The sequence below is a fragment of the Loxodonta africana genome, chromosome 27 (genome assembly GCF_030014295.1).
Source record: "Loxodonta africana isolate mLoxAfr1 chromosome 27, mLoxAfr1.hap2, whole genome shotgun sequence".
Taxonomy (NCBI): Eukaryota; Metazoa; Chordata; class Mammalia; order Proboscidea; family Elephantidae; genus Loxodonta; species Loxodonta africana.
In genome coordinates this window covers 38166005-38186609 of record NC_087368.1, presented here as the reverse complement: position 1 = coordinate 38186609, position 20605 = coordinate 38166005, and the positions used below count along the sequence as shown (strand labels likewise).

General features: G+C 55.5%; 1 protein-coding gene across 2 annotated transcripts; it reads right to left on the bottom strand.

The window, feature by feature from the left end:
* Positions 1 to 55: 55 nt before the first annotated feature.
* SLC25A38 (solute carrier family 25 member 38) lies at positions 56 to 17832 on the bottom strand. Of its 2 annotated transcripts, XM_064277522.1 has the most exons (7): positions 17699 to 17832; positions 10824 to 10945; positions 10539 to 10623; positions 9487 to 9666; positions 8539 to 8707; positions 5936 to 6102; positions 58 to 4257 (listed from the first exon to the last, which is right to left on the bottom strand). In XM_064277522.1, exons 1-7 carry the CDS (start codon positions 17765 to 17767, stop codon positions 4135 to 4137), a joined length of 915 nt encoding a protein of 304 aa, XP_064133592.1. In that variant the 5' UTR covers positions 17768 to 17832; the 3' UTR covers positions 58 to 4134. The 2 variants fall into 2 exon arrangements, with proteins under 2 accessions (XP_064133593.1, XP_064133592.1); XM_064277523.1 differs by lacking the exon at positions 5936 to 6102 and having other exon boundaries at positions 56 to 4257.
* Between the last annotated feature and the right edge of the window lie 2773 nt (positions 17833 to 20605).

The following is a 20605-nucleotide window of genomic DNA, read 5'->3' as shown; positions in this document are numbered from 1 at the left end:
AAATCCTAAAATCTCAATTAAAAAAAAAAAAAAAAAGGAAGGACTGTCATAAAATCCAAGTTACAATTTTCAGTTTGTGTTTAATTGGCTACTATCTTGTTGGGATGGATGCATGACGTATATTCGAACTGGCACTGACGGAGCCGTTCATTCCTCAGCACAATGTCCTTGGTGAGCCCCTGACCAGTTCTTCACACGCATTAGAAAAGCTTTCTAAGAGCCTTGCAGGTTGTAAAGGTCCTGTTTTCAAGGAAAGCCAAGGAACAATATTCAAACCAAACCAAACTCAGAAAGCCAAATGCACCATGTGATGGTTAATTTTGTGTCAACTTGGCTAGGCTATGGTTCCCAGTTGTTTGGCCAAAAGCTAGTCTAGTTGCTATTCTATGATCTAATCTAAATGGTAATGTAGCTACCTCCCATCATGTAATCTATTGTAACGTAATCAATCAGATGGAAAGGCAGTTTCCTTAGGGTGTGTTCTGCCTCCAGAATATAGATATTTTGGCAGAACTTTACACTGCATTCTTCCTTTCACCTAACCTACAGTTCGGGGACTTGCCAGTATCCGCCCCCAGTCACCTGAGCCAATTCCATTAAGTAAATCTATGTGTGTATATCTCACTGGCCCTGTTCCTCTAGAGAACCTTGACTAAGACACATATGCACGAGAAAACTACTTTCTTCTGAGCCTAGTGGTGAGGTTTCCCAACTCAAGATAAGGAGCACGGTGCTGACAGACTCTCTCACCAATTCTGAGGAAAAAGGCAGGATTTGACTTTTAATTCTTTCAAATACCTTTCTCAGATTAGGACTAATAAAGCCTATCTCATTTTTAAATTCCTATAATCATAACCACTAGTTTAAGGAAATACAGCAGAGGAACATGGTAAATGACAACACAAGGCTGCGTTCATCAAAATCCAGAATGTGGGACAGTCTACAGGACAAATAATCCAATTTCTTCAACAAATAAGTGACAAGAAAAAAGGTTAAAGGGAAGGAAAAGTATCATAAATTAAGACTCTTAAGAGACTGGACCAATGAGCAACATCATGATAAACGGAGAAAATATTGATGTCAAGGATTTCATTTTACCAGGATCCACAATCAGTGCATACGGTAGCAACAGTCAAAAAGTCAAACGATGCACTACAGTTGGCAAATCTGCTGCAAAAACCTCCTTGAAGTGTTAAAACGCAAAGATGTCACCTTGAAACTAAGGTGCACCTGACCCAAGCCGTGGTGTTTCCAGTCACCTCATACGCATGCCAAAGCTGGACGATGAGTGAGGAAGACCGAAGAAGAGTTGATGCCTTTGAATTATGTTGTTGGTGAAGAATATTGAATATGCCGTGGATTGCCAGAAAAACGAACAAATCTGTGTTGGAAGAAATACAGCCAGAATGCTTGTTAGAAGCAAGGATGGTGAGGCTTTGTCTCACGTACTTTCGACGTGGTATCAGGAGGAATCAGTCCCTGGAGGACATCAGGCTTGGTAAAGTATAGAGGGTCAGCAGAAATGAGGAAGACCCTCAACAAGATGGATTGATACAGCGGCTGCAACAATTGGCTCAAGCGTAACGATTGTGAGGATGGCACACGACTGGGCAATGTTTTGTTTTGTTGTATACAGGGTCCCTGTGAGTCAGAACCAACTCAACGGCACCTAACAACAGAACAGCAGTCTTTCATTAGCCTCTTCTCGGCAGAGCAGAGATGAAGGGAGGGGAAATAAGCCCAGAGGCATCTCTGGGACCCTGCTGCCCCTGCCCCAGCACCACTCACATTTGAAAGCATAGCTGGGTCCTCCTCTGGCCTTGGCGATGCCAGATCAGGCTAACCTGTCAACCCTGGACTGGTGGCTGTGAGCCCTCGGCCAACTTAGTGTCTAAGGGAAGAAGCCACTCAAAACAAGACCTGGGAAAGATACGTAAAATACTCTATATGAAATAGGGGCTGTGAGCAGATGTCAAAATATACTGTGTATTCTGGATAGTGGGGATCAAGGCACACCTTTGTGAATATGACCAAAACCACTGAATTACACTCTTTAAAAGGGTGAACTTTACGACATGAGACATTCTCAATAAAACCAAACTTGATGCCACTGAGTCGATTCCAACTCACAGTGACTCTATAGGACAAAGTAGAACTGCCCCATAGGGTTACAGCCATTCTAGGAGGTAGGAAACATTACTGTCCCCATTTCCCAGGCGCAGGGTCAATAACAAGTCTAAGTGAGTAGAGAGGCAGGTTTTCCACCTGGGCTGCCTGGAACCAGAGCTGTGTTCTTAGCCACTAGGCCAAGCTTGCCCCTTCTGCTTCCAGGATAAAATAACGGCCCTTTCCTAAATTTGAAAGGTGACAGAAAAAATCCAAGTACACACCGGAAGGGCCTATAACACGTAAAATAATAACAAGTGTTAGCGAGGATGTGGAGAAGCTGGAACCCTCATGCGCCGCTGGTGGGATCGTAAAATGTTTCAGCCACTTTGGAAGTCTGACAGATTCTCGCGTGGTTAAACCTAAAAGTTATCAACCCATGAGGAATTAAAACATATGTACACAGAGACTTGTTCACATGTTGCATGAGGGATTAAAACATATGCACACAGAGACCTGTTCACATGTTGCATGAGGGATTAAAACATGCGCAGAGACTTGTTCACATGTTGCATGAGGAATTAAAACATATGCACAGAGACTTGTTCACATGTTGCACGAGAAATTAAAACATATGCGCACATAGAGACTTGTTCACATGTTGCTCGTAAGAGCCCAAAAGTGTCAACAGTTCGAATATTCATCATCTGATGAATGGATAAATAAAATGTGGTGTATGCACACAGTGGAATGTTTGGCCATAAAAAAAGAACGAAGTACTGACACATGCTACAACACGCATGAACCTCAAAAACATTATACTAAGTGAAAGGAGCCAGACAGGAGAAACCACAGATTGTATGGTTCTGTTTATACCAAGTGTCCAGAAAAGGCAACTTTATAGAGACAGTAATTAGTGGCTGTCTGGGACTGGAGGTAGGAACGGGGATGAACTGTAAATGGGCATGAGGGATCTTGCTGGGCGTCAGTTTTCTCTGATTTATGGTGATAGTTGGACCACTTTGTAAAGTTATGAAAAATCATTGAATTGTACACGTGAGATGGGTAACCTGTGTGATCTGTAATACCCCTGAGTGGTGTGAACAGCCTGCACCCGACTACTAACCTAACGGTTGGCAGTCAAACCCACCCAATGGCATCATGGAAAAAAGGCCTGGCAATTGGCTTCCATAAAGATAATAGCCAAGAAAACCCTATGGAGCAGTTCTGCTTTGTAACACATGGGGTCGCCATGAGTTGGAATGGCAGTGGGTTTGGTTTTGTTCAAAATGAGGGCTTCAGGGACCTATGTGGGTCAAGAGTCAGTGACCCTAAAATTGTTTTATTATTTTAAAACAGAACGACAAGACTATTTAGGTTTTCCAAGCAGCTTCCAATGATAAAGTGCTTCATTTTATTTATCTGAACTTTAGTTCCAGAAAATGCCAGAACAACTTAGAGCTGAAACAGTTCAGGGGCCAAGATGGCATTTATTTAGACAACATTTATAGACTAGGAAGCCACTGTCCCCATTCTTCAGAGCCTCTAAGAAGTTGATAAGCAATCAAGTAAATAATGGTATCTTTTCTTCCTCACCCTAACATCCTTCCTCAGGTACAGTCTTCAACCTGGTGAGAGTTGACTCCCCTCCTCAGACCCACAGCAGGTGGCCTCCGGCTGCTCTGGCTTCGTGATTCCTTGCCACAGGGTATCCAAGGAGACATCGTGGTGTGGACGGATGGCTAACGCAGACCAGCTGATGGAGCTCTCTCTGGACAACGCCTTTTCACGTGGGCTTGCAGCGTATGCAGACCTTTCTCCCAACTTCCCAGTGTGGTGTCTGTACGGGCGACTCCTCTTGTGGGAGACTTCTGGAGCATAAGCCAGGCCCGTTTTTCTCTACTCGAATGGGGCACTGAAGGCAACGTTTCTGCCAGGCTCTCTGGAGTGGACTTCATCTTACGCCAGGACAGTGAGGGAAACCGCCACGGCAGAAATCGAGCCAGGCCTTTCGCAGGCCCCTCTTGGTCAGGACTTGAGGCCCATCTTGGCCATCATCTCTTCGTAGACTGTCCATGCCATTGCTGCCATCAGAGTTCTGCGGAGGGCCCGGGGGACCCAGCCTTGGAAGAAGCCACGCAGCCCATAGTCCTGTAAAGACAACGAGTGTCAGACTCCAGAAGCCGAGCAGCAGCACTAGGAGTTAGTCACCGGGCACGACAGTGCGTGTCCGTGTTACCCCACGTCACCCCGTGTCTGATTCTTACTTCTAGACTTTTACATAATGCCAGAACTGTGATTAATGGGTGTAGGGTGACAACCAATTGAACTTAACATTTTTTTTTTTGCATAGTTGCTAGGCTTTATCTTTTTAGGCTTGCTCTATCCAGGGAAATCGATCTCAACTGAAAATCTCTATACAGGGTTGCTGTGTACAGTTGTGTAGTCCGTGCACTGCACAGAGATACCAAGCCCAGAGTGTCAGCTGAAATCCAGACACAGGTCTACTTGCTAAGCCCTGGTTCCAGGATGAAGGAAAAGGTGCCTTTTTACAATTTCTCTGCCTGGAGGGAGCACCTTTTTGTAATTCACTGTATGCTCTCTCTTAGTGGCCCTATTTTTATAAAGACAAAACACCTCTTCCCCCTCCTTCACAATCTGGGTTGATTTGCTCATTCCTATTGTCATCATAAGGAGCCCTGGTGGCACAGTGGTTAAACGCTCAGCTGCTAACCCAAAAGTTAGAGATTTGAACCCACCAGCTACTCCGCAGGTTTGGCAGTCTGCTTCTGTGAAGACTGCCACCGCCCACTCCTGTTGGGCCGATTCCAACTCACAGCGACCCTACAGCACAGGGTAGAACTGCCCCATAGGGTTTCCAAGGCTGTAAGTTTTTATGGAAGCAGACTGCCACATCTTTCTCCTGCAGAGCAGCTGGCGAGTTCCAACCACGACCTTCCGGTTAACAGCCAAGTGTTTAACCACTGCGCTACCAGGGCTCCTCTGTAAAGATTACAGCCTTGGAAAACCTACGGGCCAGTTCTGCTCTGTCCTAGGGTCGCTATGAGTTGGAATTGGGTTTGGTTTGGTTTTACTGTGATTATTGCTGCATTTGCCCATATTATTAAAGAACGTATTGTTTCATACTTTGTAATTTTAGGAACAGAGAATAGGAATGCAGGCAACCTAAACTGTGTTGAGGAGTATTATCAAGGTCACAAATATCTGCTTATTTCTAGGGTGAGACTGATGCCTATGCTTACATGTTTCATCTATTACACAGAAGAAGGAGAAGTGCAGAGCCATCTGACAGGTGAACCTAGTGTGTAGTAACAGTGCACGTTCCAAAAGGGCTAACTCAATAGCTTTGAGATAGCACTTTAGGGCACATTATACTTTCTATCTTCAATGACAGTATTTGTCCATTTGTATTGGAACAAACTCCTAGAAACAAAACAATGCATTTGGTTTTTTTCCAACTACATTTACTCCTAGGTCCTTAATTAGGTGCCTGGGTCTCTGCCTGATCCAGCAGGTCTGGCATGGAGTCTAGCAATCCAGCCACTAACCCAAACCAAACCAACAGGCCAGTGGTTCTCAACCGCGGCTACAGATCAGAATCACGGAAGAGCTTTTCAAGGTACTGGTGCTGGAGCCCTGCCCCCCAGAGATTCCATGTCATCGGCCCAGGCTGTGGCCTGAGCTTGGGGACTTTTAACAGCTCCCCAGGCGACTCTAATGGGGTGGGAGTGGGGGGACTGAGAAGTACTGCTCTAGAGAAAGAGGTCCTTAACCACAATAAGAACAAATACTTATTCTATAGCCTTACTTTAAAAATGAGTGCAACTGTTTGGCCAATCCACCGGAATTTCACCGGGGCAAGCTGCATGTGAGTTTTGATAACGTCTGCAGGCTGAGTTACCAGTGAGGCCAGAACACCAGCAAATATTCCACAGCTGAAGTTCACAAAGGGAATAAAGACTGCATCCAACTGGTCTGAAACATGAGAAAGGCAACACTCAGTTACAAACCCCATTCGTCAGACAAACATCAGTGTAAGCTGCCACAAATTCTGCCCCAAAGGTCTGGATTCAAACAAAGCTAAGAATTAACATTTTACTGTACAACTAAAAGATGTACATGGAATGATGGAGTTAGCAAATTGCCTTTTTACAACCATTACCATCATGAGGAATGATTCAGGTTATTGTTAGTTCTCGCTCATGGCAACCCCATGTGTACGGAGTAGAATTGCTACATGGGGTTTTCAAGGCTATGACCTTTCGGAAGCAGATCACCAGGCCTGTCTTCTCAAGGCTGACCTCTCGGTTAGTAGCCCAGGGCTTAACTGTTTGTGCTTCCAGGGACTCCACAGTGAAATAAACCGGATATTTGCATAGATTCAACACTTTTCCCCACAAAGACTGGGGAATTACAAAAGGAAGACAGTTGAGATTCCAACAGAGACACCTGGCAGATAGGGTTAACGTCACCCACGATGGGTCAAACCGATGTCTTGAACTTCTTGCTCTAATACACCAAGGGTGCAACATCACATCTGTGGTCCTCGTGCCAACAGAGTACAACAGAATCTAATCACAAGAAAACACCAGCTAAATCCACACAGAGGGACATTCTGTAACTGGCCAAGGGGCCATGGTGGCACAGCAGTTGAGAGCTCAGGCTGCTAACCAAATGGTCGACAGTCTGAACTCACCAGTCGCTCCTTGGAAACCCTATGGGGCGTCCTACTGTCCTGTAGGGTCGCTGAGAGTCGGAATCGACTCAACGGCACACAACAGCAGCAACATACCCTTAAAAGGAGCTCGGTGGGGCAATAGCTAAGCACTCAGCTGTCAATCGAAAGGTCAGTGGTTAAACCCACCAGCCACTCTGCAGGAGAAAAGACTTGCTTCCGTAAAGACTATAACCTAGGAAACCCTAGGAACAATCTGCTCTGTCACATGAGTTGCCATCGACTCAACAGCACGTAACAGCATACTCTCAAAGACAGAAAAACAAAAATTGATACATAGCACATTACTGGGACAACTGGAGAAATGAGAATATGGACTGCAGACTGAAGAATTAGATCTATGTTAAATTTCCTAACTGTGACAACTGTACTGTGTTTATATGAGAATATCCTCATTCTTAGGAAATAACACACTGAGGTATTCAAGGGTGAAGGGGCATGGTACCTGCAACTTACTCTCAAATAGTTCTGAAAAAAAAAATTATATATATAGAAAGAGAATGTTAACGGGTATATGAAGTTATTCGTACTATTCTTGTAAGTAAAATTATTCACAAATAATTTTTTAAAGATGGACTAAGGAGTTAAGAATGCGTATCCAAGCTCCTTCACTGCCTCAGCTTCTGGTCTGCAGAGTAAGGCTGTGACCTGCAGCACTCCGTGTCCTGGTGACCGGCCAGAAGCAGCAAGTCCCCCAGAGAAAGAGGTTACGACTAAGGGCGCATTCCAGTTACGCTGAACCGCCCGCCCTCAGGACCGTTTGTACATCTTGTTAGTAATATGTATAACATACAGTGTTGCAGCAGACAACTTGTTGATGTTACCGTTCTCATGCCAATCCCCAAAGACAAATAAAAATCAGATTTATAAAGATACTGATAATAAAAGACAATAATAACGAAAACTAAAAAAACAATGAGGTATTTGACTTACGTCAGAAGCGACTTACAACAGAACCTCCTTTCTAAGTTGGGGACTACCCTTCTACATATAAAGCCCTCCAAACCGCAGTGTATCCCCACAGCCACGGTAGGCATCTCAGCTTTCCCAATGAAATGACCTCTGTCAGAACTTCTGGCTCGGATTACGCGCAGACACAGTGCAGTTTCACCCTGAGGGACACGTCTCCATCCGCCCTTGCTCTCACGGGTGGGTGTTCGCGGCCCGTTGATTTTGCCCATTTCCAGTCCAGCACAAGCTCCCTGGTGGGACAGGCGGCCCCTGGTGGGCCTCCTGACCAGACGCCCCATCTCCACCCAGACGGAGGGCTCAAAACCACAGGAACTGGCAAAACAGGAGGGGCAGTGGAATAACCATTTTCCTTCAAACTCCTAACCCTTCAGTGTTTCCCAAACGTGTCAGATTAGGGTCACATCAGTTGCTTCTGGAAAAATTCAGGCTCCCAGGTCTCACCCCACAGCTTCTGATTTAGGGGCCTTGAGTGGGACAGGGACCCAGCAGTCTGAACACCCCCCCACCCCAAACTCCAAGACTCTAAGTCCTCTGACGTAACAGACAAAACCAAGGGCAGAGCCTGTGTCTGAGGCTGCTCTCAGCACCCTGAAGCCAGCCCCGTGTGCAGCAGTGCTGAGAACCACACTCTCCTGCCTCAGAGGCAGTGCTAGGACTGGATGCCTTGGGCTATCTCTTCCCGCCACCCGTTCTGCTATCCATACCTTGGGGCACTATGTTTTTGGTCTGGGTGTAAAACATTAGGTAGATTCCAGAAAAGGGTGCGTCACGAAGGAGGGTGGCTGTCAGGCCGCTGAAGAGCCCGCGGTGGCCCTCGCTGCGGTAGATGCTCCTCAGGGCCATGGAGATGCTCTGGTAGCTGTACCTGCCGCTCTGCAAAGGGAACACACCGAGGCCGAACGCTGAGCCCAGAGACCGCAGTTACGTGGCACCACCGGGCTCTAGTTCACCGGGACTTGGCCTGCCTACACAAAAGCAACATGCCAAGGCCGAGCGCTGACCCCAGAGACCGCAGTTACGTGGCACCACCGGGCTCTAGTTCACCAGGACTTGGCCTGCCTACACAAAGGAAACACACTGAGGCCGAGCGCTGAGCCCAGAGACCGCAGTTACCTGGCGTTACCAGGCCCTAGTTCACCGGGGCTTGGCCTGCCTACACAAAGGGAACACACCGAGGCCGAACGCTGAGCCCAGAGACCGCAGTTACGTGGCACCACCGGGCTCTAGTTCACCGGGACTTGGCCTGCCTACACAAAAGCAACATGCCAAGGCCGAGCGCTGACCCCAGAGACCGCAGTTATGTGGCATCACCGGGCTCTAGTTCACCAGGACTTGGCCTGCCTACACAAAGGGAACACACCAAGGCCGAGCGCTGAGCCCAGAGACCGCAGTTACCTGGTGTTACCAGGCCCTAGTTCACCGGGGCTTGGCCTGCCTACACAAAGGGAACACACTGAGGCCGAGCGCTGAGCCCAGAGACCGCAGTTACGTGGCGTTACCGGGCTCTAGTTCACCAGGACTTTGCCTGCCTACATGAACGGTTCTCTGACCTCACTGGCCACTATGTTAAATTACAGATCAGAAGCTGACGTCAGTGGTCCCTTGACTCTCTTCTACCCAAGAGCCCAGGACCCTAAAGTGGTCAGACTCACCTCATAGCGTGTCTTGATCACAGTGATGGGTGACATGCAGACCCCGGCCACGGAGCGAGAGCCCGCCCCCAGGATTACTGACTCCAGGGCCGTGGGGGGATGGCCTCGCAGGAAGTACTGCTTCAGGGAGTAGAGAGTGCCAAAGTAGATCCCGACACCAGGGACGCATCTCACAATGGACTGCAGACAAACATCAGAGGAAGGAGAGAAGTCAGACACTGTCTTTGCTGGGTTTTCCTAAAAGGTGATCTTGAGACGGTTTGTGTGCAAGTGGTTTGTTTAGAAGGTGGAGGAGTGGAGAAGTGAGACAGGAGGGAAGGTAGCCAACAGAGGGCATGATATCACACCAGTTACTGCCGAGGGCAACTGGAGCTTACATCCTTTGGGGAACTGTGGGAGCCACGGCAGAACTCAGGCCTCAGAGCTATTCCTCCACCTGAGGAGTGAGGGGAACAAACAAACAAACCACTGCCACTGAGTCAGTTCCAACTTGTGGTGACCCCACTGTGTTAGAGAGTACAACTGCTTCACAGGGTTTTCTCGGCTGTGAAGTTTACACAGTGCTCAGCTGCTAACCAAAAGGTTGGTGGTTCAGACCCACCAGCTGCTCCACAGGAGAGAGATGTAATGGTCTGTTTCTGTAAAGATTACAGCCTTCGAAACCCTACGGGGCAGTTCTGCTCTGTCCTCCAGGGTCGCTGTGAGTCGGAATCAACTGGACGGCAGTGGGTTTAAAGGGCAGGGGTGAGCATTAACTCCCTGGCACCTCCAGCAAAGTGAGTTCCTGAGGCCAGAAAATGCCTTCAGGCAAAGAGATGCAGGTGTGGGCGTACTCGAGTGGCAAGGGTGGGGGTAAAAGCTGCTCCAGGGTCTCCCACTGCACCAGTGGGTCCCACTTCCCCAGACCTCAGACACAAGTCAGTGACAGTGTCAGGGACGCCCAGAAAGACCATGCAGGTCCTCCACCACTTCCAACTCACACGTCCTTAAAAGCTGGTGAGGTGGATCAGTGGAGAGGGAGGAAGAGAACCCAGACCAAAAAGGCGGCTTACGGGGGACATCCCTTTCCAGAGGCCCAAAAGACTCTCTGTGCGAACCACCTCCAGGAGCACAGCAAACATCCCAACATGACTGGACCTGGAGATAGACAACATGGAGGCAGAGAAGGAGAAAAACAAAACCATTTAGATTGTTTCTTCATAAAAGAACTCTGCCCTCAAAACCGACCTTGTACAGACCCCAGGACGGGGTCTATACAAAGTAAACCAGTAAAGATGCTTCCATGTCTGAAACGTTGGAGCCGGGTCCACAGTGAAATGTGGGGCACTGGTACCTACCCGTGGGCCAAGGGCTGGAGAGTCTGGAGGCGCGTTTTAATGAGATCAAGAGGTTGAAAAAGGATGGTCGAGCAGGTCCCACTGATGGACCCACACACGAAAGCCTTGATTGCTGGGTGTAACTGCAAGACAAGAGGGCACAGTCAGCAGCTTTGCCTCAGCAACCCTCACCTTTATGCACATTGAGACCACCGGATTCCCCTGCAAGGGTCCTCATGGCTCCTCGTGTTATCCCATGCTCCAGAGAAGCGAAGACTGTCGTTAGAAATCAGTAATCTCAACATGCTGTGGAGGACACTGCTCGCTGAAAGAGGGGTCGGTCCCTTGGGAGAAATCTCTCGCTGGTCTCTGTCCTTGGGTGGTGCAGATGGTTAACGAGCTTGGCTGCTAACTGAAAGGCTGGATGTCTGAGTCGACACAGAGGAGCCTCAGAACAAAGGCCTGGCGATCTACTTCAAAATATCAGCCACTGAAAACCTTGCAGAGCTCTACTCTGACGCACACGGGTCGCCGTGAGGCAGGGTCAACAGCACCTGGTTTAGTAGGGTCAGGGACTTTGCTTCTACTGGGGGACATGTCTGTGTCCTTTTGTGAATCATGCCGCTGACCACGCCTCCTTACTGTCCTGCTGCTGAAAGTACCTGGCTGTCTCCTGAACCTCGCAAATCACTGAACACGGCGTTTCAGCTCTGAGCCGCTGGCTTCCAGGCTCTCTTGGCCTTAGGACCTGTAGATATTTAGCGGAGCAAGCCAAAGGACGTAACACCTTACGCTCAGCCACATTTAATATGTATGTGCCTCTTCTTTGACAACCTATGAATTTCCTTAAACTTTCCCCTTCTCTTATGCTTAGATGCAGGCAGCTCTATGCCCCAGGCGCCTTCCTGGGTTTGCTACTTCTCCTTTATCCCACGAGAGGCACCCCAGGAAGGGCAGACTCCTCAAAGGCTGACTGGACCTGCCTTGAGCACCCTCCAGGGGCCTCTGCTCCCAGCACTGCTGCTGTGACCGGGCAGTGTCTTCTCTCCAGAACCCAGCCTCGGGACCACAGATGGTGTGAAAATTTAAAATCCAACCAGCACACAAAAACCCTTTTCCGAAAGACACACCTGGCAAGTTCTACCCAAAAAGACCATCTCTCACCGTTACTATGTGAAAATTGTGCGGTCATTTTTTAACAGACGGCACACCACTGTCCTAAAATACCGTAAGATGAACACAAAACTGTGTTATACGCATAACTACCGTGCAACTCAGAACTGAAAGTCTTGTAGTCTGTAGAATTTGGTTCACAGAGAAATCATTCCAAATTCTACCAAATAAGCAAATCAAGTTATAACAGGAATTACTTAAAAGACTGTTAGAGGAAGTTCAAGTCAAGGTATAAAGGGAATTACTTAAAAGACTGTTGGAGGAAAGACAAGTTCCTATAATTAAATCCTGCAGTTTATAACCACTTTCAAATTGCTTCTAAAGTATTAAAAGGTGATGGAATTAAAACAACAGGTAAAAACAAGCAAAATGTAAAGGTTTCAATAGGTCCGCATCAGCAGCCATCTCCACCCCAAAAGAGGAGCTTACGGTTCTGTTCCTCAGCCTTGGTATCCACAAGCCGCTCTCACCTGCACGCTTGGCCTCTCCCTTCCATGGGCATCTTCTCTGCCTGGAACCATGCCCAAAGGCTCCAGTCTTTCCAGCCTGGACTCCACACCACCGCCACTCCCCCTCTGCCAGTCAGTCCTCAGGCCACCAGGATTTACCATCCAGCCCCGCTCCTTCACTAGAGCCGCCTCTGCCTGCTCACCGAGGACCTGCCAAGTCCCAGGACCCCTTTCTGTCCTTAGCTTGGTTGGCCTCTCAGGTGCCTCTGGAACAGCTAACCAACTCTGCTCTCTTTTCTGGCTGCCCTCTCAGTCTCCTTCCCCTGGGCCTGCCCCTCAGATATTTGTTTCTCTTATCTCCTCCCCTGCAGCTCTCCAGTCTTCCCCACACCCAGTCTTCACACACACACCCCCATTCTTCACACACATGTCCTGGTGGAGCCTCATCTCCAGCCCAGCCCTCTCTCCAGACTATCTCCTCTCTCCCAGCCTCCTCAATCTCCCCTCCAGTGGCCCACAGCCATCTCATACTCAACACGTACAAACTCACTTCCCTCTTCTCCAACCCATACTGGGATACCCCAGGCAGCCAACCTGGAAATCTGGGTGACACCGAAGGCCGCTCACTCGACCTACCAGTCATGACCAGGTCCTACTGACTGACCCTCAGTTTCTCAAAGTCTGCCCATCATTAATCCACCCTAATGATCCTAATGGCCTCCTTAGCGTCTCCAGTCTCAACTGTGCCAACCCGTCCTTCACTGAGCTCCCAGAGCAGCTCGGGTCAGGCATCTACATACAGTACCTCAAAATCTCACAAGATCCCTGAGTTAGGTCTCCTAAACCCGTTTTACAGGACCAGGAGCTCACAGAAGTCAAGGGTCGTAAATACAGAATTTGAAGCTATTGGTCAGGACTCAAGTTCACACTCTTTTCCCCGCACCCAAAGTCTGAAGTGGAAATCCAGAGGATGCTCCTGTTGACCACTGTTGCTTCATCTTGAGACACTCTCTTCCTCGGGCTTCAGGGATTATGCCGTCCCGGGTCCTCCCCCACTTCTCTGACCTTTCTGCCTTCAAACATTCCCAGCCCCGGCCAGTGTTCCCATGCCCCTCCACGGCTTCTATTTCTATCCTTTTATCCACACTTGCAACCTCTCTCCAGAAGTCCACACTCACATCCACCTACTCAGCTGTCCCACAGGCACCGCAGACATTTCAAAACTGAAACCCATCTCTCTCCCCAACCTGCTCCTCCTCCAGGGTGTCCTACCCCAGCGAATGCCCATCCACCGAGCCACCCAGCCGCTCAAGCCGGAACCTGGGTGCCACCTGCCTCTGTACTTGCTCACTCTACCTCCTTACACAGCACTCAGACCCACCCGCTCCACCCTTCCCGGTCACTCCCCTGGCTCAGAACCCTGCCATCCCCTGCCTTAGTGACTGCGACCACTTCTTCACCCACCTCTTCACCGCATTTCTTTGGCCCCCTCTAATCTACCCGCTGCCAGTCATCCTTTAAAACTAAATCTGATCACAAAGCTTCCAGGTTCAAAACCCCTCAATGACAGACTTCATATTTTGAATAATTTGAATTCACCAACTTAAGAAAGAAAAAAGAAATGGAATGCAAATACAGGTAGTGATAAATACATCAGAAACCACAAAGTGTCATACAGGCTTCTCATTAATACTCATTGAATTAAAATAAAAAACAAAACCTGTTGCTGTCGAGTTGATTCCCCTTTAATCGCTACTTAATACTCTGTTTGATGACGGCCACCCTCCTGGCCTGTAAGGCCACCCTCCTGGCCTGTAAGGCCACGCTCCTGGCCTGTAAGGCCACACTCTTCGCTTGTAAGGCCACACTCCCCGCTTGTAAGGCCACCCTCCTGCCTTGTAAGACTCCTCATGAACCACGGGGCTCACCCTCCTGCGTCCTATGCACAGGGCAGTCCCGCTGCAGAGGCCCTATAGAACACAGTAGAACTGCCCCATGGGGTTTCCAAGGACCACCTGGTGGGTTCCAACTGCCGACCTGCTGGTTAGCAGCCATAGCTCGTAACCACTACGCCACCACGGTTTCAACAAAGATAACTGCTATAAACCCACAAACGAACAGAATTACACTTTTCATTTTGAGGGGTCCTAAGTTTTTTTTTTTTAAGATGGGTGGGTTTAAGATATGATCCGTAGTGGATGACATCCTTGAAGGCTGGACTTGGTATCTTCAAACAGCCCCGAAGTTATTCAAGATAAATAAACCGAAAGTCAACCTGGAGCTGTGGGGTCTCTCCCAACTCCTAGTGACCCCACAGCACCGGGCAGAACCGCCCCATGGGACTGCCGAGGCTGTCAATCTCTAGGGGAGCGGACCGCCACATCCGTCTCCCGGGCCCGCACCGCCGACCTTTCGGCTGGAGAGAAGCGCTTTAGCCGCTGCGCCGCCAGGGCGGCTATTCCAGGTGGCGGGATGGTGGTTCATCGGGGCGGCCCGGGACGCAACCAACCCGTGACCCGGCGGCGCACGGGGGACAGGAAGCCCCGGTAGCCTGTCGGTTCAGGGCTGCTAGCCAAAGGGTCGGCAGTTCGAATCCGCCAGGCGCTCCGTGGAAACTGTGGGGCAGTCCTGCTTGGTCCTATAGGGTCGCTATAGGGTCGCTATGAGTCGAAATCCACTCCGCAACACTGGGTTTGATTTGGTTATACAGGGAATGGGGGGGCGGGGGTGCGGGGGCTAGGGGCCCGGGCCGGGGGCGGGGCACGAGGGGCGGGGGGACGGGGGCGGGGCACGGGCGAGGGGCAGTGGGAACGAGGGGCGGGGCCGGGAGCCGCCCCCGGGCGACTAGGGGCGGGGCAGGGGCGGGGCAGGGGGGACGAGGGGTGGGCGGACGAGGGCGGGGCCGGGGGACGCGGGCGGGGGACGAGGGGCGAGGGCCGGGGCGGGGCCGGGGGCGGGACCGGGGCGGGGCCGGGGCCGGGGGCCGGCGCAGCGGGGACGAGGGGTGCCGAAGCCGTTGCGGAATCTTCCCGAGGGTAATTCCTACTCCGCTTTAAAGAAGAACCGAAGTCAAGGGTCCGGAGCCCGGAGCCCCAGCCAAACAGGAGGCATGTTTTCAAAGCGACAACTTGGGGACCGGAATCCCCCTGAGCCCCGCGGGGCCCCACGCCGGCCGCGCCCCTCCACGCACACGCCAGCCCACCCCGCCCATCCCGCCTCCACCAATGGCGCGCCGGCGGCTCGGCCGCGGCAGCCAATGCGGACGCCGGAGGGGCGTGGCCTGGCCGACCTGGGCCGCACTCCTCCCCGGCCGCCCGAGGCGGACACGCCCAGGTCCGGCCCTCCGCGTTCCCCGCTGCTGCCCCCGGGCGCAGGCGGTCCTGGGCGGCTCCGCTCGGGCACCGGCGGCTCCTCGGGCTCGGGGCTGCCTATCAGCGAACCCTGAGACGCCGGGCAGGGCGCCAGCTCCAAGCAGCGTCCGTGGGGCACGCACCTCGCTCCGCCCCCAAACAAACCCCAAACCCACCGCCGTGGGGTCGACAGGGACTCCGGGCGAGCTGTAGGGCGGGGAGAGCTGCCCCTAGGGTCTGCGAGCGGTCGCCTGTAGGGAGCCGGCTGCCACACCGTGTCCCCGAGCGGCTGGTGGGACAGAGCGGAGCCCCAGACCCCGAGCGGCTCCAGGCTGCGACACTCCCCCCGGGCCCGGCACTTCCGCGGATCCACCCAGATACGGCGCCGCGGCCGGGCTTCAGCTTCCTCCTCCCCGGGCCCCGGCGACGTCCTCCCCGGGCTTCAGCTCCCTCCTCCCCGGGCCCCGGCGACGTCCTCCCCGGGCTTCAGCTCCCTCCTCCCCCGGGCCGCAGCTCCCTCCTCCCCGGGCCGCAGCTCCCTCCTCCCCGGGCCTCAGCTCCCTCCTCCCGGGCCCCGACCCCCTCCACCCCGGGCCGCAGCTCCCTCCTCCCCGGGTTTCAGCTCCCTCCTCCCCGGCCCCGGCTCCTCCTCCCCCGGGCCGCAACTCCCTCCTCCCCGGGCCGCAGCTCCCTCCTCCCGGGCCCCGACCCCCTCCACCCCGGGCCGCAGCTCCCTCCTCCCCGGCCCTGGCCCCCTCCTCCCCGGGCCGCAGCTCCCTCGTCCCCGGGCCTCAGCTCCCTCCTCCCCGGGCTTCAGCTCCCTCCTCCCCGGCCCCGGCTCCCTCCTCCCCGGGCCTCAGCTCCCTCCTCCCCAGGCTTCAGCTCCCTCCTCCCCAGGCTTCAGCTCCCTCCTCCCCGGCCCCGGCTCCCTCCTCCCCGGGCCGCAGCTCCCTCCTCCCCGGCCCCAGCCCCCTCCACCCCGGACCGCAGCCCCCTCCTCCCCGAACCCCGGCCCCCTCCACCCCGGACCGCAGCTCCCTCCTCCCCGGCCCCGGCTCCCTCCTCCCCGGCCCCGGCTCCCTCCTCCCCGGGCTTCAGCTCCCTCCTCCCCGGGCCCCGGCCTCCTCCACCCTGGGCCGCAGCTCCTTCCTCCCCGGGCCCTGGCTCCCTCCTCCCCAGGCTGCAGCTCCCTCCTCCCCGGGCTTCAGCTCCCTCCTCCCTGGGCCCCGGCGACGTCCTCCCCGAGCTGCACCTCCCTCCTCCCCGGCGTCGTCCTCCCCGAGCTTCAGCTCCCTCCTCCCCGAGCTTCAGCTCCCTCCTCCCGGGCCCTGGCTCCCTCCTCCCAGGGCTTCACCTCCCTCCTCCCGGGCCTCAGCCCCCGGCCCCGGCTCCCTCCTCCCGGGCTTCAGCTCTCCTCTCCCCGGGCTTCAGCTCCCCCCTCCCCGGGACCCCCCCTCCTCCCCGGGCCCCGGCCCCCTCCTCCCCGGGCTTCAGCTCCCTCCTCCCAGGGCTTCACCTCCCTCCTCCCGGGCCTCGGCCCCCGGCCCCGGCTCCCTCCTCCCCGAGCTTCAACTCCCCCCTCCCCGGGCTTCAGCTCCCCCCCTCCCCGGGGCCCCGGCCCCCCTCCTCCCCGGCCCCCCTCCTCCCCGGGCCCCGGCCCCCCTCCTCCCCGGCCCCCCTCCTCCCCGGGCCCCGGCCCCCTCCTCCCCGGCCCCCAGCGCCGTCCTCCCCCGGACCCCGGCTCCCTCCTCCCGGGCCGCCTCCTCCCCGGGCCCCGGCCTCCCTCCTCCCCGGCCCCCGGCCTCCCTCCTCCCCGGCCCTCCTCCATCCCTCCGAAACCCCAGCCAGCGCGAGGGGGGCGGCAGAGGCTCCCCGAGGGTCCCCCCAGGGCCGGCCGTCCCGAGCCCCGAACCCCGCAGCTCACCACGAGCGTCTCCACTCGGTCTCCGACATCTTGAGGCTGCAGCAGCGCCGGCCGCGCCTTCCGAATCATCGGCGACGGGCGGCGGGTGCGCTGGGCTCAGGCCGGGCCCCGGAGACCGCTCTCGCCCGGGCTCCGGCGTGCGTGCTCGGGCAGGACCAGCCGTCGCGGCCCGCGGCCTCGGCTCCCGGCGCCCACGGGCCTGCACTCCGAGCGACTCGCCGCTCGCCCGGCAGACACCGCCGGCTCTCGGCCCGGCGGTGACCCGGCGTAAGTACCCGGCGGGCGGAGAAAGCCGGAGGGACGGGACGGAACGGTGGGCTTTAGCTTCCGGGGCGGGTCGCTCGTGGCCGCCGCGTGAGGGCGCGCGCCTCAGCGCCCCCTGGTGGGACTCCGAGACTGCAGCACCCGCGGCCTCCGCGGCGACGTTTGTGAGGTGGAGCCTCGAGGCTGGCGGTCCCCGGTTGCGGCTCCGCCTGCCGGCTCACGTTTGTCACCCCCGTCAGTGCTCTCAGGGGCCCCCAGTCGTCAGCGCCCGCGCGCAGAGCCGCGGGAAACCCGAGTCACCCGGGCGCACGCCCTGCCTCCGCGTTACGGCTCTCAGGCTGGGAACGAGTATCGCAAGCGGCCGGCCCGGGCCCATCTTTTGCATTTGGGCGCCTTTCTGTGGCGGTTTAGCTGCTGACGGTAGCCCGAAGCGTCGTGCCGAGGTGCCGCCGAAGGCGCCCCAGCGCAGGAAGGCGGAGATGTGCTTGACGAGCGTCTGCGAGCGGGACGAGGGTCTGCGAGCCGGACGAGGATCTGGGAGCCTGACGAGGGTCTGGGAGCCTGACGAGGATCTGCTAGCCTGACGAGGATCTGGGAGCCGGACGAGGGTCTGGGAGCCTGACGAGGGTCTGGGAGCCTGACGAGGATCTGGGAGCCGGACGAGGGTCTGGGAGCCTGACGAGGGTCTGGGAGCCTGACGAGGATCTGGGAGCCGGACGAGGGTCTGGGAGCCTGACGAGGGTCTGGGAGCCTGACGAGGGTCTGGGAGCCTGACGAGGGTCTGGGAGCCGGACGAGGATCTGGAACCTCACGAGGATCTGGGAGCCTGACGAGGATCTGCGAACCTAACGAGGGTCTAGGAGCCGGACGAGGGTCTGGGAGCCTGACGAGGGTCTGCGAGCCGGACGAGGATCTGGGAGCCTGACGAGGGTCTGGGAGCCTGACGAGGGTCTGCGAGCGGGACGAGGGTCTGGGAGCCTGACGAGGGTCTGGGAGCCGGACGAGGATCTGGGAGCCTGACGAGGGTCTGGGAGCCTGACGAGGATCTGGGAGCCGGACGAGGGTCTGGGAGCCTGACGAGGGTCTGGGAGCCGGACGAGGGTCTGGGAGCCTGACGAGGGTCTGCGAGCGGGACGAGGGTCTGGGAGCCGGACGAGGGTCTGGGAGCCTGACGAGGATCTGCGAGCCGGACGAGGATCTGGGAGCCGGACGAGGGTCTGGGAGCCTGACGAGGATCTGGGAGCCTGACGAGGGTCTGGGAGCCGGACGAGGATCTGGAACCTCACGAGGATCTGGGAGCCTGACGAGGATCTGCGAACCTAACGAGGGTCTAGGAGCCGGACGAGGGTCTGGGAGCCTGACGAGGGTCTGCGAGCCGGACGAGGATCTGGGAGCCTGACGAGGGTCTGGGAGCCTGACGAGGGTCTGCGAGCGGGACGAGGGTCTGGGAGCCTGACGAGGGTCTGGGAGCCGGACGAGGATCTGGGAGCCTGACGAGGGTCTGGGAGCCTGACGAGGATCTGGGAGCCGGACGAGGGTCTGGGAGCCTGACGAGGGTCTGGGAGCCGGACGAGGGTCTGGGAGCCTGACGAGGGTCTGCGAGCGGGACGAGGGTCTGGGAGCCGGACGAGGGTCTGGGAGCCTGACGAGGATCTGCGAGCCGGACGAGGATCTGGGAGCCGGACGAGGGTCTGGGAGCCTGACGAGGATCTGGGAGCCTGACGAGGGTCTGGGAGCCGGACGAGGATCTGGAACCTCACGAGGATCTGGGAGCCTGACGAGGATCTGCGAACCTAACGAGGGTCTAGGAGCCGGACGAGGGTCTGGGAGCCTGACGAGGGTCTAGGAGCCGGACGAGGGTCTGGGAGCCTGACGAGGGTCTGCGAGCGGGACGAGGGTCTGGGAGCCTGACGAGGATCTGCGAGCCGGACGAGGATCTGGGAGCCTGACGAGGATCTGGGAGCCTGACGAGGATCTGCGAACCTAACGAGGGTCTAGGAGCCGGACGAGGGTCTGGGAGCCTGACGAGGATCTGCGAGCCGGACGAGGATCTGGGAGCCTGACGAGGGTCTGGGAGCCTGACGAGGGTCTGCGAGCGGGACGAGGGTCTGGGAGCCTGACGAGGGTCTGCGAGCGGGACGAGGGTCTGGGAGCCTGACGAGGATCTGGGAGCCTGACGAGGATCTGCGAACCTAACGAGGGTCTAGGAGCCGGACGAGGGTCTGGGAGCCTGACTAGGGTCTGCGAGCGGGACGAGGGTCTGGGAGCCTGACGAGGATCTGGGAGCCTGACGAGGGTCTGGGAGCCTGACGAGGGTCTGGGAGCCGGACGAGGATCTGGGAGCCGGACGAGGATCTGGGAGCCTGACGAGGGTCTGGGAGCCTGACGAGGATCTGGGAGCCTGACGAGGATCTGCGAGCCGGACGAGGATCTGGGAGCCTGACGAGGGTCTGGGAGCCGGACGAGGGTCTGCTAGCCTGACGAGGATCTGGGAGCCGGACGAGGATCTGGGAGCCTGACGAGGGTCTGGGAGCCTGACGAGGATCTGGGAGCCGGACGAGGGTCTGGGAGCCTGACGAGGGTCTGGGAGCCTGACGAGGGTCTGCGAGCCTGACGAGGATCTGGGAGCCTGACGAGGATCTG

What these genes read in the sequence shown, in the direction of transcription:
- SLC25A38 (XM_064277522.1), bottom strand. Translation starts at nt 17,767, where the DNA reads ATGATTCGGAAGGCGCGGCCGGCGCTGCTGCAGCCTCAAGATGTCGGA. An exon ending in TGATCAAGACACGCTATGAG is followed by an intron (nt 8,708 to 9,486) that starts GTGAGTCTGACC and finishes TTCCCTTTGCAG; the next exon opens with AGCGGCAGGTACAGCTACCA. An exon ending in CAGTTGCACTCATTTTTAAA is followed by an intron (nt 4,258 to 5,935) that starts GTAAGGCTATAG and finishes TTGTCTTTACAG; the next exon opens with GACTATGGGCTGCGTGGCTT.